The sequence below is a fragment of the Colobus angolensis genome, unplaced genomic scaffold (assembly GCF_000951035.1).
Source record: "Colobus angolensis palliatus isolate OR3802 unplaced genomic scaffold, Cang.pa_1.0 Scaffold111, whole genome shotgun sequence".
Taxonomy (NCBI): Eukaryota; Metazoa; Chordata; class Mammalia; order Primates; family Cercopithecidae; genus Colobus; species Colobus angolensis.
In genome coordinates, this window is record NW_012112142.1 from 2,608,259 (window position 1) to 2,635,177 (window position 26,919).

General features: G+C 35.8%; 1 protein-coding gene across 1 annotated transcript in view; it reads left to right on the plus strand.

Moving 5' to 3' along the window:
- The window catches only part of LRBA (LPS-responsive vesicle trafficking, beach and anchor containing), a 785,611-nt gene that overhangs the window by 630,496 nt on the left and 128,196 nt on the right, over window positions 1–26,919 (plus strand). Inside the window, exon 47 of the mRNA XM_011956584.1 lies at window positions 429–581. Within this exon, the coding sequence (XP_011811974.1) occupies window positions 429–581 (153 nt within the window). The remainder of the gene's footprint in view (window positions 1–428; window positions 582–26,919) is intronic.

Genomic DNA, 26,919 nt, shown 5'->3' on the forward strand with positions numbered 1-26,919 from the left:
AGAGACCAAGGCAGTGGCATTTTAATGCTTATTAAGATTTTGGGTTTTTCTGGCAAAAATTCCATATACCTCATAAAAAATCTAGTTAGGTTGTCATTATTGTTACAGCATGGTAATTTATGTTTATAGCTTGTCAAACCTCAGTTATTACTAAAATGTTTGTATTTAAGAGTTTTGAGGTTTTGAGACATGTCATGAAGGAAAGCCTGTGAAAGGTATTTATACCAGTAAGATGTAATTTAAATTGGGTTGGATAGGATCTATCTACCTTATGAGAAACTGTGACAGGGCTGTGATACACAAAGAAAAAAAATCCCCTGTGTTTATTTTGTTCTTCTGAACAATAGAAAATGATCAGGTCCTTTTTTTGAATATCTAGTCAGTATCCTACAGTTCATAATATCACATTGTCTTTTATTTTTATATAGGAGTTGATCCCTGAATTTTATTATCTTCCTGAGATGTTTGTCAACTTCAATAATTATAATCTTGGAGTGATGGATGATGGAACAGTAGTGTCTGATGTTGAACTTCCTCCTTGGGCCAAAACCTCAGAAGAATTTGTTCACATAAACAGATTGGTAAGATAGTAATCATCTACTCTGTCTGTCATGAGCTTTTGCTCAAAGCATCTTTCATGTGTTGGTGTATAATCATTAACCCTTGCTCTTCTGGACAAAGCTGTAGGTGACAGGACTAACTGAAAGTGACATAATAGCTCAAGAATCCTTATGTGTACTTTATGAAATGTTATTGAATTGATATATAAAATAATAGTTTCTTTTATGCAGAATTTAAGTTACATTCATATATACATGATGATTCAAAATAAGCGAAAGTTAAAAGTGAAATTGGAATTATAAGTTTTTCCAAATTTCAGCTTCTTCTTCCAGGAAAGGAACATAATTTTGTGTTCCAGGTTAGAAGGCCATCGCACATTTTCATAATAGAAACAAGATTTTCAAATTACGTCCTGTATCTGTTGTTTGAAGGAAATCTTCATGTAATATTGAGAATATGAAAACATTAAAACTTAAAAGCACGTTAAATTTGTGCTTACAAACAACTCTTTAGTGGACTCTTTAGTGTCCTTCATATCTGGGTTCAGTATTCTTTTTGAGACATTAATATGACTTTTTCTTTTTGCCTTTTAAGTTTCACAGAAATTTGGAATCAGGGAGCTTTATTCTTAGTATTTAAAAATAGAATCTTGGCCCGGTGCGGTGGCTCACACCTGTAATCCCAGCACTTTGGGAGGCCGAGGCGGGTGGATTACCTGAGGTCAGGAGTTCAAGACCAGCCTGCCCAGCATGGTGAAACCCTGTCTCTATTAAAAATACAAAAATTAGCTGGGCATGGTGGTGGGTGCCTTTAATCCCAGCCACTTGGGAGGCTGAGGCAGGAGAATTGCTTGAACCTGGGAGGCAGAAGTTGCAGTGAGCTGAGATGACTCCATTGTACTCCAGCCTGGGCGACACAGTGAAACTCTGTCTCGAAAAAATAAATAAATAAATAAATTTAAAAAATAAAAGTAGAATGTTTACCATACTCTACATTAAAAGTGAAATCTCAGTTGCATTGTGTTTTTAATTCACACATAAAAAAGGAAAATTGGCCGGGTGCGGTGGCTCAAGCCTGTAATCCTTGCACTTTGGGAGGCCGAGACGGGCGGATCATGAGGTCAGGAGATCGAGATCATCCTGGCTAACACGGTGAAACCCCGTCTCTACTAAAAAAATACAAAAAACTAGACAGGCGAGGTGGCGGGCACCTGTAGTCCCAGCTACTCCGGAGGCTGAGGCAGGAGAATGGCGTAAACCCGGGAGGCGGAGCTTGCAGTGAGCTGAGATCCGGCCACTGCACTCCAGCCTGGGCGACAGAGCGAGACTCCATTAAAAAAAAAAAAAAAAAGGAAAATTATTGCATTTTTTTTTCATGTGGCGTTCCTTTCTTTTCATACCAACAATCCTATCTTCCAGATCCTATTACAATCTCATTATTATTGAAATTTTGCATTCTATATATACTGGAAACGATGCAGTGAAGTGGAAAGAATATGTAAGCTTTGGAATCTGACCAGATTTCCCAATCCTTTATCAATCACATTGCTGATTGTGGGATCTTAGCAGTTTAACCTTTCCGAGCCTTGGTTTCTTCATTTGTAATTTTGAAATTATGAGTAAACAATTGTAATTATGTATGTAAAATGCCTAGAATATTCTCTGGCTTATAGTAGGCACTCAGAAAATAGTAAACAATATTATTGTATTACAGTCTTATGGAACATGTTGCATTTTACTTTTACCCCAAGCATTTTTAAAGATTCTCACAAAGTTTCTGTGATTAAAATGAGAGATGAAGACTAAGCTTGCTCTGAAAGATACTGAAGGAAATGTCAAACCTTTAAATGCGGCAGGTGTCTAGGGTCATACGTGTTTTTTTTTTCTCCAGGGGCACACAGAAGTGAATAGAAGGTACATTCGTACTACAGCTTTTTTCTTTCAGTGATTTTTCTTTTAAAACGGATTCATTGAGGTACAATCTATATGTCATAAAATTGAACTTTTAAAGTATGCAATTCAAGGAGTTTAGTAAATATATACAGTTGTGTAATTGCCACTACAATCCTGCTTTGGAACACTCACATGAGTACAAAAAGTTTCCTTGGGCCTCTTTATAGTCAGCCTCTGCTTCCACTGCTGGCTCCAGGCAATCACTGATTCTGCCTTTATAGTTTTGCTTCTCTAGAAATTTAATATTAATGGAATCATACAATATGTAGTCTTTTTATGCCTGTCTTCTTTCAGAGAGCATGTTTTTTGAGATTCATCCATGTTGTGTATGTATCAGTAGTTAATTTCTTTGTGTTGCTGCATAGTATTCCATTTTATAGATGTATCACATTTTACAATCTCTTTGCTAGTTAATGAAGTTTTTTTCCAGTTTGGGCTGTTATAAATATTTGCATGTAAGTCTTAGTGTGGGCATCTGTTTTCATTTCTCTTGGGTTGATTTCTAGGAATTCCTGGATCATGTAATAAAAATGTTTACCGTTTTGTATTCTCACAATGTATGAAGTTTCAGTTTTTCCATATCCTTACCAAGACTTGGTATTGTCCGTCTTATTTATTTCAGCCATTCTAGTAGGTAGGTCATTGTTATTTTAATTCACATTACCCTAATGATGAAAATGTTAATCATCTTTTCACAGATTTATTTGCTACTCATATATGTTCTTTGGCAAAGTATCTATTGAAATATTTTGCCTGTTTTAAAATTGGGTTGTCTTTTTATTATTGAATTGTAAGAGATCTTTGTATATTTTCCATAAAAGTCATTTATCCAACATATATTTTGAAAATATTTTTTTTTGAAACATTTCTCCCTTATATTAATACAAATACTAAACTTACAAATAAATTGATTCCACATAAAACAAATATTCAAAAAATTTGATGAATAAACACTGGGGTCTACAGTAGTATTTGAAGGAGATCTCACTAACAGTTTTGGTTTTTGAAGGTTAGAACTGATGGTCTAGAGAATTCATTTCATTCCAGAGAGAGAAAGGAGGACTTTCTTGGGTTCCTTCAGGAATTAGTCTGGCCTTGCCTCATCTTTGTTTGAACTATGGATATGGCAGAAGAAAACATGATGATTTCACCGATTTAGGTGCAAAAGGTCACTGGTTCTCTAAGAAGCTTGGGATTTTTCTGCTGAACAGATTATTCGTGTCTTCTCTGGCCAGGTGTAAATACCTGGCTCCTGTGTCATCGTGGCTGAGCTTCACTGCCATCAGGAACAGCTCGGGAACAGATGTCACTGGTTTACAGTGAATCCGTGGATCTTGTCTCCTAGTTGATACTGTAGAGCCCTCTCACAAGCCCGGTTACTGTTCCATTGCCACGCTCTGTGGTGTGCATGTCCGCCGTTCAGCAGCCTCAGCGCACACAGCCCCGGAGCGGGCCATAGTGCCACATGGCGTATGATCAGTGCGGGGCCTGCGAGGGCTGAAAATATTTTTAACTAGCCTTTTTTAATTTTTTAGTGGTGTCTTTTGAATCACCATTTTTAAAATGTTTTAACTAAATATTAGATATGAAATATTTATACAATATATAAAAGGTACAAAATAGCTTCATTATTGGTGAATATACTTTTAAGAAAAAAAATCATGTTCTGATCATTTTTTTATTGACACACTTTTTCTCAAATATGACTTGAAATTTTAAGTCTCAAGGCAACCAGTTTTCTGTTAACCATTACCATAGTTAGTATTATTAATAATATAAAGAAGTTTGTTAGTATGTTTACTTCACTTTAAAGGAGCTCTAAAAGGCAGAAAGATTTGAATAAGTTATATATTAAGTTTTTCACCAATATTTTGACAATTAAAAAATTTAATTATATAAGTTAAGGCAAGCCACTCTCCTGACAGTACCTCCCATCTCTACCCTTCTACTGCCTTCACCTCAGAAGAGCCAGGCCTATTTGGGACAGGTTTACAAAGGCACTAAAGAAAAGAAGATTGTGGTTTACCAAATTGCTTTACAACTAGATTTGGATTTTGGCTACCCATGCTCTAAACTTGAGCATGACTGTAAAGTTATATACCAAATAATATTTTGCAGTATTAACTGTGTATTTGTTATAACATTATTATTAAGTTTACTTAATATTTTTCCCAGTGATTCCTGCTTCTTGAGTTTTATAGATGTCTTCATTGTTTAGACTCTGAATTAGCTTACCTTCCTAAACAGAACTGTATATAAATTCACTGCAATTCAAATGCAAACATAGTGTAGAGTTGAGTATATATCTGGTCATTTTAATTCATAATTAGGAAAGATACTTGATTTGACATATATATGCCTTTATGAAAGACTTTAATACCTCATTTATTCATTCAAAAATATTTATTTCACACCTCTGATGAACAAAGTTTCCTTACAATATAGTCTATATTGATTCATTTTGTAATTTTAACTTTCTACAAGTGACTAAATTGTTAGTATGGTATCTTATGTTTTGGTTAGCATATTGTCACATAAGGGTTTCATTCCCCTCCTCTTTTTGGTTTACCACTTCAAGTCCACAGATTTTATGCAATGATTGCAGCTCATGAAATGCATACTACTTTGATCTGTGACCTTTTTGTGGTGCTAATCGGGTTCCTGATATCATTATACCTTACTCATTAATCATATTTCCTGCAGCCCGTCAGGCAGCCAGACAGCACAATCCCTGTTTTCAGCCCTCTGTTGGCAGGTTTCTGCTTTTCCAGATTATTACAGACGATACTTCGGCTTCTCATAGCCAGAGCCACATCAAGCTGTGTGTTACAATTAAAGTCAGATGGTCCTCAGGTTGAACAGGGATATAGTGTTGCAGCTGTCCCTCTTCCTGGAACAAGCCAGCACCAAGAACAGATGATCTATAGGACAGTGAATAATAACAGATTGTACAATACTCGGTTGGTAGCAGGGGATCAGAGAATTAATTAACTGACATACTCATGTTAAGATACCCAGCATGTCTTTTTTAAGTATTTGGTTGTTAATTCAAGAGGATAGGATATTTTTAGGAGCATGATTTTGGTAGTGAACCAGTAATGCTACATTCTCTGTTTGTATTAGAGGACTGTAACTACTGTCTTACCCAATGACTTTTATCCTCAGAGTTTTCTGTAAGTAATGAAGATCTAAATGTAGGAGTGGAACATTGGCTAAGTGGATGGGCTTATGAACACAAGATACTATCTTACATATTTTAAAAGGAAAATTCACCTTAATTTCATTAGTTTTTCAAAGAAGTAAATTATATTTTGTTCTGAACAGTTGGAATCAGGGTAAAACCATAGCAGTCTTAATTATATCCCTGAGATTGGTCCCTGTTATCTACTATTACCTGAACTAGGAAAATAATTTATTTCAGAGACTACATCAGAAATATAAATGAGAAACAGGCTTTCATACTTTCAAATAATAGAAAAATTTATGAGTTCAGAATGTCCATCATCTGTCTCTTACGATATAATGTCAATGTTTGGACCTGTGTATTATACTGCCTCTTATAACCTTCAAGTTTCATGTTGAATAAGAGACAACGAAAACCATACTCTGGGCAAAGTTACTAAAAATTGGCCTTTAAAGGTAGAACATTTTGTTTTAACCAAAAGATACATAATATACATAACTGATTCAAATTATAATAGTTAATTCATTTAACATGTATTTATTGAGTGCTTGCTTATGGACCAGCACTATTAGATTCAATGAGTAAGAGACAATATCCCTATTCTTTTGGAGATTACCTTCTCTTTGATAACTTGTTGAAATAGAAGGCTTCTCAAGGCCTGGAGGTGGTATGAATCTAGCAAATGAAGTGTTCTCTTGTTGAATCGTCCTGAGGTTACCAGTTAAAATCACATTTACTTTTGTGTATGTTCTATAGCTTTTGTCTCCCCTGCTATTTAATAATGGTGAGACAAATAGTACTTGCTTAACAAGGTAAAGAAAAATAAAATGAGTATATTATCTGCTTTCCATTATCATCAGAGAATATGTGGACAAATTAAAAGAGATGTTGTCCTTTCATAGTATTGCCTGACAGGAAAAAACAAGGTTGATGAAGAAATAAAATCGAAACTGGTTTCTATCATTGCTAAAATTTAAATCTATTCAACATAAACCTTTATAGATCTTATACCTCTGAATGAATCAGGTCAATCTTGTATAACTTTTTTCTCTGAATGGAAAATTTACACTTCTCAAGTGATGACAGCATAGTGACAGAATCTCATGCCCCCCACTGAACAAGAGTGGGGAAATGACATTTAAAAACTTTTCTTAAGACCACTGACCAGACAACATTTAAAAAAAAAAATTTCAGAATTGAAATGACAGAAGCTAACGTGATTTTTTCAATTTTTGTTTGTTTGTTTGTTTCCTTTTCATTTCCCATATTGATAATGATGTGGCCAAGAATGTAAACAGCCATGGTGGCTGCATTTGGGAATAATTATTCTTAGCTGAGGATATCTCCCTCTCATATCTTTATCCCCTTTACTCCCAGTGCAGTGGTTGGATTTAAATCCCCTGGGAATGTAGGGAGCTAGGTATGAGGAGTCTAAAATTACTATTATTTGGTTTGCTTTTAGCCATGATGTATAATTTACTGTGAAATTTTTAGTTAAAAAAGGGCACCTAAATGAAAGGAAAAAAAAATACTTACCATATTGATTGTTAATTCTCCCCAAATTTATTTATAAAGTCAGTATAAAAATATAAAATCCAGTCAATAGGTTTACTTTGTTTTGGTGGAAGATGGTAAACTGATTTTAAAGAGCAAAGGACCATTATGGCCAAAATCCTCTCGGAGAACAAGAGCAGATTTCAGAGGGACTTGCTTTACCAGATATCAAAAATTATTATAAAGCTATAGTAATTAAGGAAGGAGAAGTAGTATAAGAAAAGTGAACAGAGAACCCAGAAATAGACCAGGATATATAAAGAAACCTCATCCATTATAGAGCTGGTATTGCAGATCTGTGGGGAAAGGAAGGACTTTTCTTTTTTTTTATTATTATACTTTAAGTTCTAGGGTACATATGCACAACGTGCAGGTTTGTTACATATGTATACATGTGCCATGTTGGTGTGCTGCATCCATTAACTCGTCATTTACATTAGGTATATCTCCTAATGCTATCCCTCCCCCCTCCCAGGAAGGACTTTTCAATTAGGATTCTGAGATAAATAGTTATTTTATTAGTTTCCTAGGGCTTCCATAACAAAGTACTGTAATCTGGGTAGAAACAACAGAAATTTATTGTCTCACAGGTTCGGAGGCCAGAGGTCTGAAATCAAGGTTTAGCAGGGTTGGTTTCTCCTAAATGCTGTAAGGGAAGGACCTGTTCTCGCCCTCTGATTGGCTTATATATGGCTGTCTTCTCCTTGTGTCTCTTCACATCATCCTCCCTCTATGAATGTCTGTCTGTCCAAATTTTCCCTTTTAATAAGAGCACCATTCATATTAGATTAAGGACTCATCCTACTCCAGTATGACCTATCCTAAATAAAAACTTCTGTAATGACCCAATTTTCAAATAAGGCCACCTTCTGAGGTGCTGTTAGGTTGATACTTTAACATAAAAATTTGGGGGTAGTGGCCACAATTCAACCTATAGCAGGTATATGGGGGAAAAATTTAATTAGAACCTCATTTTATTCCACAAACAAAATGAAAGTATATTAAAGCTTTATATATAAAGGTTAAACTATAAACTTTAACAGGATAATACAGGAGAATTTCTATGTGATATTGGAATAGGGAAAGATTTTCAAACAAGAAACAAAAAAAGTGAAATATGATATATTACATAAATTGATGGTTGGTTGTTAAACCAACCTTGCATTCACGAATATATTACACTTAGATGTTTTAAGTTCTTTTGATATGTCCTGGATTTTTGTTTTGTTAGTATTTTCTTGAGGAATTACTACTTCTGAGGATTTTTAAATCTATATTTATGAGGAATATTAGTTTGTAGTTTTCTTGTGATATCCTCATCTGACTTTATTGTCAGGGTAATACTAGTCTCATAGAATGAGACATGGCAGTGGTCCTTCTTCCTCTATATTTTTGAAAGACTGTGAAGGCTATGTATTATTTCTTCATTAAATGTTTGGTGGAATTCACCACTGGCGCTATTTAGGCATGGCCTTTTCTTTATGAGAAGATTTTAAATTACCAAATCAGTTTTTTTACTTTTTACAGGTCTATCGAGATTTTTAAATTTTTTCTTGAATCTATGTCAGTAATTTCTTTCCTTCTTGGAATTTGTCCATTTAATCTAAGTTGTCTAATTTTATTTTTATAAAGTTGTTCATAGTATGACTTATCATTTGAATTTCTCTAAGGTTAGTAATGATGTTACCTCACTTATACTGATTTTTGGTAATTGGTATTATCTTTTTTTCTGGTTCAGTCTTGCTAAAAAGGTTTGTCGATTTTGTTATCTTTTCAAAGAGCCAACTTTTTGTTTCACTGGTTTCCTCTATGGTGTTTCTTTCGTTGAGTTTTCACTCTAATATTCATTCTTTCCTTTTGCTTGATTTGGATTTAGTTTACTCTAACTAGATTATTAAATTGGAAAACTAGTTCTTTTATTTGAGTTCTTCTCTTCCAATATCAGCTTTTCCAATTACAATTTTCTCTTTATGTGTGGTTTTTGTTGTGTCTCGTAAATTTTGATATTTTGTTTCCTTGTTTTCATTCCGCTTATGCAATTTTCTAATATTCCTGTGGTTTCTTTCTTGGCTTATGGATTGTTTAGAAGTGCATTCATTGCTTGGTTTCCAAATATTTTCCAAAATTCCCTTCTATATTTTCCAAATCTGTATTTTCCAAATTTTCTCCTGTATTTTCTATTTTTGATTTATTTGTGATTGGAGAGCATACTGTGTATGATTTCAGTTGCTTAAAATGTACTGAGGCTTGTTTTCAACCTAGCATGGGAGAATTCTTCACGTTCTCTTTAGAAGAATGGGTATTCTGCTATTGTTGAGTGTTCTGTGGATGTCAGTTGATTAACTTGGTTTTTTGTGTTTAACTATTCTATATCTCTGCTGACTTTCTGTTTAGTTGTATTTTTTGTTTGTTTTGTTTTTGTTTGTTTTTGTTTTGCTAGTGGGATATTGAAGTCTCCAAATGCTGTTTTCAATTCTATCAGTTTTTGCTTCATGTATATTTTGGCTCTGTTGTTAAATGCATATGTTAGTTTCCTATAGCTGCTGTGGCAAATTACTGTAAACACTTGGTGGCTTAAGCAGCAGAAATTTATTCTTTCACAATTCTAGAGTCCAGAAATCTGAAATCAGTATCACATTTCCTCCAGAGGATGTCTGCCTGTGTCTTCACATTGCCTTCTTTTCTGTCTGTAGCCAAATTTCTCCCTATCTCCATTTTCTAAAGATACATGTGATTGCATTTAGGGTCCTCCCTCATAATCAGGATAATCTTCCCATCTCAAAATCCTCAATTTAGGCCAAGTGCCGTGGCTCATGCCTGTAATCCCAGCACTTTGGGAGGCCAAGGCAGGTGGATCACCTGAGGTCAGGAGGTCAAGAGCAGCCCGGCCAACATGGCAAAACCCCATCTCTACTAAAAATACAAAATATTAGCTAGGCATGCAGGCGTGTGCCTGTAGTTCCAGCTACTCGGGAGGCTGAGGCAGGAGGATTGCTTGAACCTGGGAGGTGGAGGTTGCAGTTATCTGCAATTATGCCACTGCACTCCAGCCTGGGCAACAGAATGAGACTCTGTCTCAAAAAAAAAAAAAAAAAAAAAAAATCCTCAATTTAATGACATTGCAAAGAACCTTTTCCCATATAATGTAGCATTTTACAGATTCCAGGAAGTAGGACCTGATATCTTCCTGGGGGGTGAGGGGTACATTTTTCAGCCTATCACAGTGCGTATATGTTTATAATTGTTATGTCTTGCTGATAAATTAACCAACTTTTTAGTCATAAATTGTCTCTGTTTTTAGTAATTTTTGAGTCTGTTTTGCCTGATACTGTTAAAGCCACTTTAGTTCTCTTATGGGAACTGTTGGCATGGTATACCTTTTTCCATGATTTTATTTTCAACCTATGTTTTTGGATTTTGGACACTTTCAAAATGTCTTTTGTAGATAGCATATAGTTGGATGATGTTACATTTCTAGACTGACAATCTCTGCCATTTGAAGTGTTTATTCACATTTAATGTTATTATTGATAGCATAATAATAGCATAATCCAGAAAGCATCCAATAGCATAATCTAGAAATAGATCAGCACATGTAAAGAAACCTCATCTATTGTAGAGTTCTATAATAGTTGGATTCATGTCTACCATTTCGTTCATTATTTTCTTTAGTCTTGGGTCTCTTTTGTTTTTCTGTTCCTCCTTTGTCATCTTTTTTATATTAAATATTATTTCTAGTCTACTATTTTCATTGAATTTTTTTACTATGTATTTGTTTTAGTTATTTTCTTAGTCATATTTATAGAAACTACAATATAAATTTTATTTTTTGAGACAGAATCTCACTCTGTCACCCAGGCTAGAGTGTAGTGGTATAATCACGGCTCACTGCAGCCTCAACCTCCTGGGCTCAAGTGATCCTCTCACCACAGCCTCCTGAGTAGCTGGGAATACAAGCGTGTGCCACTACGCCCAGCTAAGTTTTTTATTTTTTATAGAGATGAAGTCTCACTATGTTGCCCAAGCTGGTCTTGAACTCCTGACCTCAAGCAATCCTCCAGTCTTGGCTTCTCAAAGTGCTGGGATCATAGGCATGAGCCACTGTGCCCAGTCTGCATTTTAAATTATCACAATTTATTTCAGCTTAATACCAACTTAATTCCAGTAAAATATAGCAGCTTTGCTCCGACTCAACTCCATTCCTTACCCCTAATTTGTGCTATTATTCATATATATATTACATTTATATATAAGCCTACTATGTAGTGTTATAAATGTATTATATGATCTTTTATCTCCTAAAGAAGTTAAGAGGAGAAAAAATACCTGTTAATTTTATTTACTTCTTTCTTTAATAGAAACATTTCAAAATGACATCAGAAGAGTGCATCAGATACTCAGCATCATCTAGGAATGGAATTAAAAATCTTCATACATTAAAAGTTCTATAGAATTGAGGTCTACACTTTCAAATACCAGTGGTTTTCACCATTTCCCTAGGAAAAAAAAATCTTTTTATGAAATGGATTACACATTTCTTTGCCTCTTAAATGGAGAATTATTTCTGAACTTAAATAGCCTTTTCTGGAATACTAACAGTTGAATAGTCCAAACATTTTCCATGATGCCTTGAAGTTACTGAGATGCATAGAGCTTTTTGTTCCTCACTTAAAACAACGCACATTCCTTTGCTTTCTTTTAGCTTTTCTGTCAGCATTCAAAGTTCTCTTCTCTTCTATATCCGATGTCACTTCAGTGTCAAAGTTTCCATCTTGTTGTGATTGATTATGTTATTTAATGCATATATGGCTGGTTTAAAAGCTTGAGGAATGACCCAATGCCTCCCGCCGTTAAAGTTCATGAGCTTTGTGCTTATTTTCCTCTTGGCCTTGAGTTGCTTTGAGTTTCTCTGTGTTCTAGATTTTCTGAACACTTGAATTCTTTACTTTGGATAAATGAGAATAAATTGCATTTTGTTTAGTGACATGTTATTGTGCTAGATACAAACCAAATAAAATAAAATGATATTATTTATAATATATGCTACATCCATGGTAGAAAAATATTTAAATTCTCTGTTTATTCTGGGGTAAGTAACTTCTATGATTTTCTACCACATCATTAGTATTTCATTAAAGAATATTAATGATTTTTAAATTTTGGAAAGAATAGTAGAAAATTCCTCCCCATGGGTATCTCATCTATATAATTGAAAAAGATTGTCTAATAATGGTTACTCTTCCCTATAGACTTCAGCCTCAGTGATACAGCTGAACGTGTGGAGTGAAATGCCAGATTTCTCCCTTTTCCTGATACGGGAACCTGTAATAGTTAGGCTTCTAGCTTGAGTTACTCCATATGCTTTTCTTACACACCATAGTGTCTGCCACATGCTCTTCTCATCATTGCAGTATGAGCCTACCCTACCCGTTTTTTAGCCAAATGATACCCTAAAGCGTGCAACGTTACCCTTGTTATCACTATGCCCTCAAAAAGCAAAATAATCTAAAAACCTACGAACAGTCTTCTCAGAACTCTTATCGTCTTTGAAACATTTCAGAAACACCCCTATATATTCTTTCCCAATTATTATTTGAGATGGTATTGTGCTGATCGAATTCATTTTAGAGCAGTTTTCAATTATTTCTCTTTATTGATTATTTATTAAACATTTCTTCATGTGAGATTCAGTAATGTCCATAATTAAATTGCAAAGACCCATGCCAGGCTCTTTGGAGTTCAGAATCTTCTATGGTGTAAGCAACTGCATGAATTTGGCACAGTGGCTGCTCGTGATATCAATAGTAATTATACCTTATAAGTATTTGACACTTTGTTCAAAATACTTCTGATTTGGCTGTGTTGTTTTTTTTTTGTTTGTTTTTGTTTTTGTTTTTTTTTTTTGAGACAGAGTCTCACTCTGTCACCCTTGCTGGAGTGCAGTGGCACAATCTCAGCTCACTGCAACCTCTGCCTTCCAGGTTCAAGCAATTCACCTACCTTAGCCTCCCAAGTAGCTGGGACTACAGGCATTCACCACCACACCTGGCTAATTTTTTGTATTTTTAGTAGAGACCAGGTTTCACCATGTTGGTCAGGCTGGTCTCAAACTCCTTAAACTCCTAACCTCAAAGGATCTGCCTGCTTCAGCCTCCCAAAGTGCTGGGATTGCAGGTGTGAGCCACTGTGCCCAGACAGGTGTATATTTTGTAATCTACTTCTTAATTTCATAATTTCTTTCTTTAAGGTCTTGAAATACCTTGATGCACTGACTTTGGGAAAAAGAAATAAGCAAAACCTCATTTTTGGTAACTCAGTGCTTGTCCAAGTTTACTAGAGGTTTGAAGTTAAAAAAAAAAGAAGGGGAAGGAGAAGAGGAAGAAGAAGAAGAAAGATAGAAAGAGATACTTTTGATAATAAAAAAATTAAAAGATGGCTAGAAAGCCCAGTATTTAATTTTTTATTTTTAATCTTTGTGTAAATTATCATCCTAGTGTGTACTGCCAGTTATAGCTGGTAGTCCTCGTTTCTGCCAGGGGCTAATGATAATGACTAGAGAAGAGAAGTGAGGCTAACGGGCTCGCAATATGAAATTCACAAGAAGAAACTGAATTCATAGAGGAATGCTCGCTCACCAAGTTCGCCTTGCCACCGCCATTGCTTTCAGTAGTGCTCTGATTACAGGCAACTTCTGCCCAGTGGTGCTGTGCAGGAGCTGCCTATAACCCCCTCCCCTGCCTGTGTTTCTGGCACTGGGCCATGGCACCTGCAGTGGCAGTCTATCTGAAAAGCAGCGGCTCTGCTATGGATTTCGTTCTGCCTCTGGATGCTTTCATGCAACTCTGCACAGGGTTACCCGACAAATGACTGCTTACTGTGGTATTTATGTCTGTTTGATTTGCCAGTAACTGGTGTATCTCAAACAAAAATTTTTTAGCAAAGACTTCTGTATATACTAGCAAATTTCCTTGATTATGTTAACCAGAGTGACCTTCCCACCCACCCCCAAAAAAAAGAAAAAGGAAGAAGAGGATTGCCACATGCTTATCCAGAACAGCTTATTTTTTTATGGTCCGGTTGATTCCTTTCTATATTTTTAATGATAATTCTGTATGTTAGAATTTTTATTTATATGTAGATGGATAATTCTATATTTTAGAATTATTAGAAAATAGAGAAACTTTAGGATAAATATCAAAGTATTGCAATGCTAGGAAACAATGAATAGTTGTGTGAGTATTATATAAATTTAAAAAGTCCATTTTATTCTCTCTACTAACAGTTATTCTTCTGAATAAATTTTAAGCTACTTTCTAAAGAAAAAGTAGATATTCTGATTCTTATTTTTAAGGGAAGGCAAATTTAGTTTGTATTATTTTTATTGTATTAAATGCCATAACTATAGTACCTGGTTTTTATTTTGAGAAATTTATATCTCAAAATTTTCTAAGGCACTTAGAATTTCTATAACTTCAATCAGTTTCTGAGTTTTTGTTTCTTTTCTTCCTTCTTTCTTTCTTAATCAGTTATTCATTCACTTTATCATTTCACTTTTTTTGTTCATATACTTATACCATACTAAAAATAAAATACTTTGTTTGTAGCGATATGCCTAGGTGTTGTTTTTAAAATAAGTTTTTTTTTGTCTACAGCCATACCACCCTGAATGTGCCTGATCTCATCTAAAATCAGTTCTTTTTTTGTATTTTATTTCCAAATAATTTCAAAGTTACAAAAACTTACAAAAAAAAAATAGCACACAGAATTCTTATACACTTTTCTCAGGTTCACTATTGTTAACCTTTTTCCCTCCCTTTTTAATGTGAGTTTTCTCTCTCCCTCCCTTCCTCCTCTCTCTCCTCTTTTTTCACCCTGTCTGTAGTATATGCATATATACTCACACACCCACATAATTATACATACACACAATATTTTTACTGAATCCCTTAAGAGTAAGTTACATACTTCATGGTCTTTTACCTCTGAATATTTCAGTGTGTATCTCCTAAGAATAGGGATATTTTCTTATGTAACTGCAGCACAGTTATCCATTTCATAAACTTACGTTGATGCAATACTTTTGTCTAATTTACTCTCCATATATATCGCTTTTGTTAGTGATATATATCATGTAGTATTTATAGCATTTTCACACTGCAATATGGGATCCAGTCTAGGGTAAGTTATTGCTTTTAGTTGCCATGTAAATTCTTAGAAGTTACTTTTCCTGTAACCCTACTTGTATTAGTTTCCTAGGGCTGCCATAACAAAGTATAGTAAGTCCTCACTTAACATCACAGAAAAGTTCTTGGAAACTGGGACTTTAAGTGAAATAATTACAATAGGTTCTGAGATAATGTCATTTAGTTATGATGTTATGAGAAAAACATTGCTTTCATTATATGTCATTTTGCTTAAAGTCACAGTTTCCAAGAACCTCTTGACAATGTTAAGTGAATAATTACTGTCCCACAAACTGCGTGGCTTAAACAACATACATTTCTTGTCTGACAGTACTGGAAGCTGTAAGTCTGAGATCATGGTGTCAGCAGGGCCATTCTCCCACTGAAGGCGGTAGAGAAGGATCTGTTCCAGGCCTCTCTTCAAGCTTCTGATAGGTCCTTGAACTGCAGCAGTGTAACCCCGGTCTTCACAAGGTGTTCTCCCTGTGTGCGTGTCTGTCTCTGTGTCCACATTTTCCCCTTTTTATAAAGACACCAGTCGTATTGGATTAGGGACCACCCAGATGACTTCATTTTAAACTGTTTACCTCTGTAAATAACCTATCTCCAAAGTAAGGTCTCATTTAGAGGTACTGGAGGTTAGGACTCCAACTTATGGAGTTGTGTTGGAGGGGACACAGCTCAACCCATAACACCCACTCAACTACTTGTTCTGTCTTTTTGAAAGAAAACTTTTTTTTTTTTTTTAAGACAGCATCTCACTGTCACCCCGGCTGGAGTGCAGTGGCTGATCATAGCCTACTACAGCCTCAAACTCCTGGACTCAAGTGAGCTTCTCGAGTAGCTAGGACTATAGGCACATGCCACACCATGTCTAGCTAATTTTATTTTTTGTAAAGATGGGGTCTAATGTTGCCCAGGCTGATCTCAAACTCCTGGCTTCAAGCCATCCTCCCTCAGCCTCCCAAAGTGCTGGGATTACAGGCATGAGCCACCGCACTTGGCCTCAAAATGTTATTTGAAATAAGTCTTTTTATGATATCCTCTTGTTTTCATTTTTATTAAGGAGTATTATAGTTACTCCCTTATGCTCTACACCGGAGAATAATATATAATGGAATCTGACTCAAATTTGTTTTAAAAGTAAAATGGCATAATTTTTGATCCAGGTTTTTTTTGAAGAAATATAATCTTTCTTCAAACCACATAACTATTTCTCTTTAAACTATATGAAGATAGTTATAAACTGGATACTCCCTAAATTGGAGGCTCTCACAAATACTGCTTAAAATTCTTCAGTGGTTACCTATAGCCTTCCCAGCTTTAAAACATGACTTGGAAGGTTCTTCACAATTTACCTGCTTACTTCCCCAACTTCATCTCTTGAAAACTATAGTCCAGTAATACTGAACAAGTTGCACTTCTCTAAAATGGCTGTGTTCTCTCACATCTTATAAGCTGATTCCTTTGCCTACAAAAATTTCATATTCCTCCCCCTTGGGAAGCCTTTATTGATTAATGGATTGATTGACGGAGTCTCACTTCATCACCCTGGCTGGAGTGCAGTGTGGTATGATCTCCGCTCACTGTAACTTCCGCCTCCTGGGTTCAATTGATTCTCATGCCTCAGCCTCCTGAGTAGCTGGAATTACAGGCGCCACACTACCACACTCAGCTACTAATTTTTGTATTTTTAGTAGAGATGGGGTTTCACCATGTTGGTCAGGCTCATCTCGAGCTCTTGACCTCAAGTTCTGTAATCCCACCCACAGTGCTGGGATTACATGTGTAAGCCACCACGCCCATCCGGGAAGCCTTTAATTATACCTCTATCCACTCTTCAACATTCCCTCACCACCAACCACACCAACAGAGTCTGCCTGAGATGTTTCTCCTGTGTTCTCTTTTAAGTAGACATACTCAACAGCTAGCATTTTAGTGGTGCCTCGCATCTCATTTTCACCATGAGATGTTGAGCCACTTGAGGACCTCTCTTATTCTTTGTTTTCCCAACTGTACACAATATCTGGTCTATATGGAGTATCATGGTTATGTTTGCTGAAAGAATGAAAAATGGATGAGTCTTCAAAAAGTATCAGAAGAGAACCAAAATGCTTTATGACAACAGCAGAGCTTAAGCATTTTGAGAACTAACTTTGCCCAACAATATTGATTAGTAGTTTCTGCCATGGTCACAGGAAAGGAAAATTTTGCATTTTGTGTCTCTGTGTCATACCTGAATAAGAGTCTATTGGTGCAAAAGATCATATCCAATAGTGATATTCATAAAATAAGTGACACAAAATAGTCCATGCAGGATGGGCACAATATTTCAGTAAAATACAGGTAGTTAAGTAAAGGTAATTTCTAGTTGAGTGCATAACTGAGACAGAAAATAAGTGAATAGCAATTTCAAGGTATGTTAGTAAAAAAGATAAAGAATTTACCAAATTAAATTACAAGAATTCTGCAACCATATTTTCTTTGCAATTTAATTTTCTGTATTTTAATTTCTTGGGATATATTTATATTTGGCAGTGTAGGATGGAATTTTCAAAAATGGTATTGAAAAGGGTTGGACATGGCAGCTCACACCTGTAAATCCCAGCACTTTGAGAGGCTAAAGCAGATGATTTCTTGAGCCCAGGAGTTTGAGACCAGCCTGAACAACACAGCAAGACTCTGTCTCTACAAAAAACAAAAAACTTATCTAGGCGTGGTAGCACATGCCCATAGTTCCATCTACATGGGAGGCTGATGTGGGAGGATCACTTGAGCCCAGTAAGTAGAGGCCGCAGTGAGCTGTGATGGTACCACTACACTCCAGCCTCTGTGACAGAGCAAGACCCTGTCTCAAATAAAGAAAGAAAAGTGGATATCAAGTCTAAAATGATTAGGTGTAAGATATCCACCTTCATGAATGCCTCTGAATTAATAGTTTCCTCTATTACTTAAGAAATATACTAATTATTCAGAAGTACAAAAGAATTTTTCCTATAAATCATGTTTTATACCAATTGCAATAGTTATTTTTCAATAAAAGCAAAATAATTGTTCTATATAGCACACTAGAAACATTGAGAGCGAAAGTAAGGACCACTTTTTGTCCAGCAGCATTTACTTTTTCATTTTTATGAGCTCATCAAATCTACCTTTGTCAATTGGCTTATTTTCTTCTCAGCTCCACAGTGTTTTTCTTTGAAAGTGTTTTACTGCATTTCTCTTCGGTTAGTCTTATTAATTGTATAGTAAATTTGTGATTGTTTTTTCTAAGTAAAATATTTCATACATTGTACTTTGTTAGTCCCATGCTTATTTAGATCTGTTCCATTCACCATCTCACATATTTTTGTTCCACCAAAGGAATGTCTGTGGAGAAAATCTCTTGTCAGGATCTCATGTTCCCTTATTTTCTTCTTTCTACTTTTTTTTCTGTACTAGAGAAGATACTAAAATATATATTTTATGATTTTTGTAGTGCTCATTGTATAATATATTTTCAATAGACAAAATTTATATTTTGCTTTGTTTAATGGGATTTTGTTCATTAAACTTCAGATTTTTAGAAAGAATAATAGCTGTCATGTGTTGACATGAATATATGCATGAGACATTGTCATAAGCCATTTATGGATTAACTCATCTAGGTGTCACAATAAGTTTATGAGGTAAGTGCTATTATTACTCTCAACCTATAGATTAGAAACTTGAGGCATAGAGAGTTTAGGTAACTTGTGATGGTCACAGCAACTATAAATTGGGATTCCAGTGCAAGAAACCTGTGTTGTTATACTCTACATTATACTTCCTATGATAAAATTATACCACTGCATATATTTTGATAAGTTTTAGTTGTACAAATGAGACTATACCTATTTTAAGAATACATTCTTAAGCCTGGCATTGTGACTCATAGCTATAATCCCAGTGCTTTGGGAGGCCAAGGGAAGAGGATTGCTTGAACTCGGGAGTTTGAAACTAGCTTGGGCAACATAGTAAGACCCCATCACTACAAAAAATAAAAATATTACCCGGGCATGGTGTCATGTGCCTGCAGTCCCAGCTACTTGGGAGCCTGAGGCAGAAGGATGCTTGAGCCTGGCAGGTTGAGGCTGCAGCGAACCCTGATTGTGTCACTGCACTCCAGACTGGGCAACAGAGCAAGACCCTGTCTTCAAAAAAGAAAAAAGTGAATACATTTTTATATCGTACGTTGTATGAAAATATGCACTTAATGAGAAGAAAATTACTTTCATTTTTCACTTTTTATCAGGAAAAATAGGAAAATTTATCTTATTTTAGAATTCGGAAAAAAAGAAAAATTTAGAATATAAAAATGTAGTATATAAAACGTGTTTATGTGTGTATGATATCTCAATGTAATAAAATTATTACAAGGACATGCACCTATACCAGTGTCTTAAAACTTCAGTGTTTTTTTGCTTTTCTCTTTCCATTGCTTTTCAAATGTTTTTAGTGATTAGTTATTATTTTTAATAATGGAAATAAATAGTAAATTGTGTTTCAAAAGTGGTAACAAGTGGCAAATAAAGTTTTGTAGTTATATTAAGATTTCCCAGAGACTCAGAGCCAATAACATCTATATACATTTATGTGTGTGTGTTTGTATAATAAAAGAAATCTATGCGACAGCCATATAGAAAATTCATTGTCCTAATAATTTCCTTTTTTTTCTAGACTGTAAGTTTATTCATTTCATATGGCACTTGTCAAATGTCAGTACCTGGGAAAGGTTTATGAGCAAACATTTTTCATCAATTTCTAATTAGTAAATAAACCAACACTGTTCGTATTCTACTACTAGTTGATTCTCTGGAGTGATTGAAAAGAATTTTCCTTCAATAGCTTTTCCCTGTAGACCACTATTACAGTTAATTTTGTATCCAACTTGAGTGGGCTGAGGGATACCCAGATAGGTGGTAAACATTATTTCTGGGTGTGTGTGTGTGATGAGGAGATTTATTATGGGAATTGGCATGTGTGATTATGGAGGCTGAGAAGCACCACAGTATGCCATATTCAAGCTAGAGACCCAGAGGCTGGTGGTACAATTCAGCCCAAGTGTGAAGGCTTAAGAACCAGGGGAACCAATTGTGTAACTCCCAGTCTGATGCCAAAGGCCTGAATTCCCAGGACTAGGGCACTGGTGTAAGTCCCTGAGTCTGAAGACTCACAGACCAGGAGCTCTAATGTCTAAGGGCAAGAGAAGATGGGTGGCTCATCTCAAGGAGTGGATGGAGGGAATTCGTCCTTCTGCTTTTTTATTCTGTCCTGGCCGTCAGTGGATTGGATGAAACCTGCCTATGTTAGTGAAAGTGAATCTTCTTTGTTCAGTGTGGTGATTCAGATGCAAACCTCTTCTGGAAACACCCTCACAGACATTCCCAGAAATAATGTTTTACCAGCTATCTGGGCATCCCGCAGCCTACTCAAGTTGACACAAAATTAATCATCATAATAGTCTTACGGGGAAAGATGCTGAGGGAAATTTTTTTTTCAATTCTAGAGAATCAATTACCAGTAGAATACCATAGATTGTACTGAAAGATTGTTGGTTTATTTACTAAATAGCGATTGATTAAAAATGTTCGCTCAAACCTTTCCTAGCCACTGACACTTGACAAGTGCCATATGAAATGAATAAGCTTAGAGTATAGGAAAAGATTAAGATAATGGAATTTTCTGTATGGCCGTTGCATAGGTTTCTTGGAAAAGAATAGCCAGGGATGAGGCTTGGGAGGTAAGTTGAGGTCACATTTATGAAGAGGCATTTATACCTTGCTGAGGACTTGGTACTTTCTCTTACAGACAGCCAGGAACTGCTAAAAAGACATGGCAATGATATAATTGTATTTAATTTATCCATTAGGAAGATGGCAGTATGAGTATCAGACTCAAACTAGGAAAGAATGGAGACAGGAAAATCAGTTAGGAGGCCATAACAGTTAAAGGAAATTAAGCAGGAGATGATGACCTCAGTTAAAACAATGACAGAAAGGACAGAGAAGACGTTCTAGATTCTAGATACACGTCAGAGTCATAATGAACATAAGGGGAAGAAGTTGAAGATAATCTTGAGATTTTTAACTAAGGTTACTGCATGAATTGTCATACTAACAATTGAAATAGGTATTACAGAAAGAGGAAGAGATGAGTTCTTTCAGGAAGATAAATTCAGTTTTAGACATGTTATAGTAAACATATTAATATGGAATTTAAATATATTAAGGTAAATAATAGGATAGATGATAATTCTATTATGTACACTTAAATCCTGTTTTTATCTTATTTAGTAATAGATAATTTTAGCATATAATTGAAGTAATTAGAGCATCTTTTACTAACTCTTCTGGCTCATTTTCACCACATTAGCCTTTCTTTTTTTTTTTTTTTTTTTGTTTAAGTTCTAGGGTACATGTGCATAACGTGCAGGTTTGTTACATATGTATACTTGTGCCATGTTGGTGTGCTGCACCCATCAACTCGTCAGCACCCATCAATTCATCATTTATATCAGGTATAACTCCCCAATGCAATCCCTCCCCCCTCCCCCCTCCCCATGATAGGCCCCGGTGTGTGATGTTCCCCTTCCCGAGTCCAAGTGATCTCATTGTTCAGTTCCCACCTATGAGTGAGAACATGCAGTGTTTGGTTTTCTCTTCTTGTGATAGTTTGCTAAGAATGATGGTTTCCAGCTGCATCCATGTCCCTACAAAGGACGCAAACTCATCCTTTTTTATGGCTGCATAGTATTCCATGGTGTATATGTGCCACATTTTCTTAATCCAGTCTGTCACAGATGGACATTTGTGTTGATTCCAAGTCTTTGCTATTGTGAATAGTGCCGCAATGAGATGTCATCTCACACCAGTTAGAATGGCCATCATTAAAAAATCAGGAAACAACAGGTGTTGGAGAGGATGTGGAGAAATAGGAACACTTTTACACTGTTGATGGGATTGTAAACTAGTTCAACCATTATGGAAAACAGTATGGCGATTCCTCAAGGATCTAGAACTAGATGTACCATATGACCCAGCCATCCCACTACTGGGTATATACCCAAAGGATTATAAATTATTCTACTACAAAGACACATGCACACGTATGTTTATTGTGGCACATTAGCCTTTCTTATCTCTTATATGAACTATGGTAATCCTTCTAGTTTCCCTATCACTTTTTTACACATTTGATACACTGCTGATAAATTTATCTTGCAAACAGGCAGTACAATTGTGTTCTGCTCCTGCATTTAAGCCATGACTAAAAGCATATAATAGTGTTTATTCAGGTACTCACCGGTCTTGGGTGTGATTCTTCCCTAGGGACCACCGGCTCCCCACCAATCTCACCATGACACCTCTGCTACATGTAGATTAAGCTTATAGTATGTTATCACAAAAGTATTCTGTATTCAACATTCTATTTTCAAATAACTCTTATACCGAGTGAAATCTGTTCCATGTAACTTCTACCCATTGGTCCTCATTCTAGCTCTAAGGCTCAAAGCAAATGAAATCTCACGGTAGTCCTGCTAGGTTTTCTTTTTTCCTATGACATCACATTTGTACTTTATACTTCTCTTTTAACCCTTTACTCTGCCATTTATTTTACTTTCTACCTGTTAGCTTTATCCTCCTGTGCCCCCTCCTCTGTTACTTGTAAATAGTGGCTTAAACTTAGTAAACTTTCAGTGAATATTCATTGATAGACCTACAACTCTAATTTAAGTACCATAACTAACATATCTAATTAATTTGATTACATATTTTACACTTTTCATATCAATTGCCTCTGTAATTTTATAAAATTTTATGACATATGCATGATCATGTCTGAATGAATATGCATTCATACTCAGAATATTTGGAGATTAATCCTAGAGCTTCAGTGTTACCTAACTTTTGACCATGGCTATGTTACTTAACCTCTCTTGGCTGTAAATAGGTAATAGATATTCAATACAGGCAGTAGCTTTTAAACATGACAGATTTAGAATAGGAATAATATTGAATGATCACAAGGCCTCTAAGGCAAAGAAATTGGTATGTAAAGAAGATTAAATCTCTGCTGTGGTAACATAAAATAATGATTGGTAACAGTTTTGATGTGGAAATGCATTCAGTAGAGAAAAGTAATAGGTGAGTCCTATTGCTGCATTTCTTACAAGGGCATCTGAAGTTATTTATTACTCTTGTGAAAATATGTTTGACCTACTCTTTATGTAAAAGTATCTACAATTATAAAGTCAACATTAATAATCTAGCACTGGTGGATAGAATCTGCATTTCAACTCCATAGAAATTAGTGGTTATAGACAATTTGAGATCAATGATGCCATAAAGAAACAAACTATGGACCGAGGGCAGTGGCTCATGCCCATATTCCCAACACTTTGGGATGCCAAGGAGGGAGGATGACTTCAGGCCAGGAGGTCAAGACCTGCCTGGGCAACATCCCAAGACCCCATCTCTACAAAAAATTTAAAAAATTAGCCAAGTGTGGTGATGCACACCTTTAGTCCCAGCTACTAGGGAGGCTGAGGTGGAAAGATTGCTTGAGCCCAGGAGTTTGAGGCTACAGTGAGCTAGGATCACACTACTACACTATAGCATGGCAACAGAGGGAGACCCTGTCTCTAGTAAAAGGAGGGAGGGAGGGAGGAAGGAAAGAAGGAGGGAGGGAGGGAAAGAGAGGGAAGAGGTGAGAAAAAGGAGGGAAAGAATGAAAGAAAAAAATTATGAATGCAGAGTCTGGAATTGTAGAGGTGGTGGGGAGAAAGTTTATTATAATGCCTGACTTGCAAGTCGAGAAAAACATAAAAAAAAAAAAAAAAAAAAGATTTTAGCACATATCTTCCATTGCTTCTGAAAGTCCAGTGTTTCATTCAGCAAATATGTATTGGGGCCTAATGTTTGCCAAACGAACTTAATTCTGGGAAAATACAAAGATGAATATGTATAATCTCTACCCTGTAGGTATTTACCATCTAATAATGGAAATAATCACTCCAGAATGTTGTTAATCAGAGCATAGATAGCAGAGCAACTAAATTTCATTCAGAGAATGAAGGTACTTAAGAGACAGTTGAGCTGGGTATTGAAGGATTAGTTTGCCATCTGCTATGGATGGAATCAAATTCTCCCTTTTTTTTTTTTTTTTTTTTTAACTTTAAGTTCTGGGATACATGTGCAGAACATGCAGGTTTGTTGCATAGGTATACATGTGCCATGGTGGTTGGCTGCACCTTTTAACTTGTCATCTAGGTATTTTAGGCCCTGTGTGCATTAGGTTTTTGTCTTAATGCTCTCCCTCCTTTTTCCCCCCACCCCCCAACAGGCCCTGGTATATAATGTTCCCCTCCCCCCATGTCCATGTGTTCTCATTGTTCAACTCCCAGTTGTCTCTGTTTGCAGATGACATAATTGTATATTTAGAAAACCCTATCATCTCAGCCCAAAAACTCCTTAAGCTGATAAGCAACTTCAGCAAATTCTCAGGATATAAAATTGATGTGCAAAAATCACAAGCATTCCTATACACTAATAATAGACAAGCAGAGAGCCAAATCATGAGTGAACTCCCATTCACAATTGCCCACAAAGAGAATAAAATACCTAGCAATCTCCCAAAATTTATATGTTGAAGCCCTACCAACAATGTGAGGATATTTGGAGATGGGGCCTTTAAGAGATAAAGATAATTAGGTTTAGATGACATTGTGAGGGTAATGGAGCCTTCATGATGGAATTAGTGCTCTTATAAGAAGAGATAGCAAATACACAGACACCCTAATCACTCTGCTCTCTCTTTCTCTCCCCCTCAACTCCCAAACCCCCCATGTGAGAGGAAATAATGAGAAAGCACTGTCTACAATCCAGTAAGAGGGCTCTTACTAGAAACTGGCTATGCTGGTACCTTTATCTCAGACTCTTAAGAACTGTGAGGAAATAAAAATATTGTTGTTTGTTACCCAGTTTATGATATTTGTTATAGCAGCCCAAACTGACTCAAAGATGAAGATCTGAGAAAGGAAGAAGAGAGCAAATGAAGGCATGTTGGATAAATGATGAACAGTTCCGTGTAGCTTGGGTGAATAATAAAGTGGTGAAGAATAAGACTAGAAAGGACATTTTGAAATTTAACTTATCGGCAACAGAAAGGTAGATGTTTCAGTAAGCAAAAATTTTTAAAGTTGTTTTTTTCTTTTCTTTTTTTTTTCAAGGAGTAGCAGAGTAGCAATCAGATTCTTATTTTAGGATTTTTATGTTACTTAGAAGACAGTGGGTTGGAGGGAGAAGAAACTGAAGGAAAGGAAATCTGTTAGAAGGGTGTGAGCTGAAATAAATTCTGAGAGCCTAAACCAAAGAAATGGCACTCATGAAGAAGAAAAATATTTAGAAGGTAGAAGAGAGACCGTCTTTTCCAGCACCTAGCACATTACCTGGCATGTGGTATCACTTGAACAGTAATTATTGACCAATTATATCTTAGATAATTCCCTAGGATTTAATCTCTCACTGTACAGAAAATTCAGTGAAGGTGGGAACTGTACACACAATATTTACTTACCTAGTTGCTATCACGTATATGACAGTGTCTGGCATAAGTAGGAATCTAGTAACAGCTTATTGAATCAAATATGTTCTCCAGTCATCTTTCTGTCTCACCCTAAGAAATGCTTCTCATGTTTGAGTGTAATTGATCTCTTAGGGCTTCCATCTGATCTTACTGCCTTTTTAGACTATGCCTACATACCCTGTTTCTCCCAAAATAACTCTTTTTATAGCCAGTTTTAAGGTGTACATCTTTCATACAGACCAAAAAGCAGTGGTCTGGATAAGTGAACATGAAAAGTTTCTCCCTCAAGTAAAAGTCTGAACTGGTAGACAATCCAAGGAATTAGAGCAAATCGAATCCATGATGTCATCAGAGGACCCGGGTTCCTTCTGTCTTGTTCCGTCATCACTCAGCGTTTGCTATTCTTTTGCAGTCACCCCGTATATCCACATTTTAGCCCTTTGGAAAGAGGCGAGAATAAGTTAGAGGACACACAGTTGCTTTTTAAAAGAATGTGACTAGGAAGTTGGGCACATCATTTTTGTCCACATTCTGCTTTCTAAAATGTCATCACCTGGTGACTCCTAGCCACATGGGAGTTTGGGAAGTGCAGTGTCAAGCTGGGCTTCTTTGTTGCTAAAAGGAAGAAGGAAGAAGGAAGAAGGAGGTAAATAGACAATTGGAGACAATTAGTAGCAATGCTGAAATAACAAATGAGGAAATTGATATTATAGGATATGTCAGGAGAAAATTTCTCATTTCAACTTGAGAGGTTCTAGTTGAACAATTTAGCCTTACTGCTGTCACCTTCTTTTATCAGAATTGTCTGTGTCATCCTTTGCTTTCCTCTCCTGGTATCACTGAAGAAGAATAAAAGTATAAGGGGTTAGAAGAAATGATT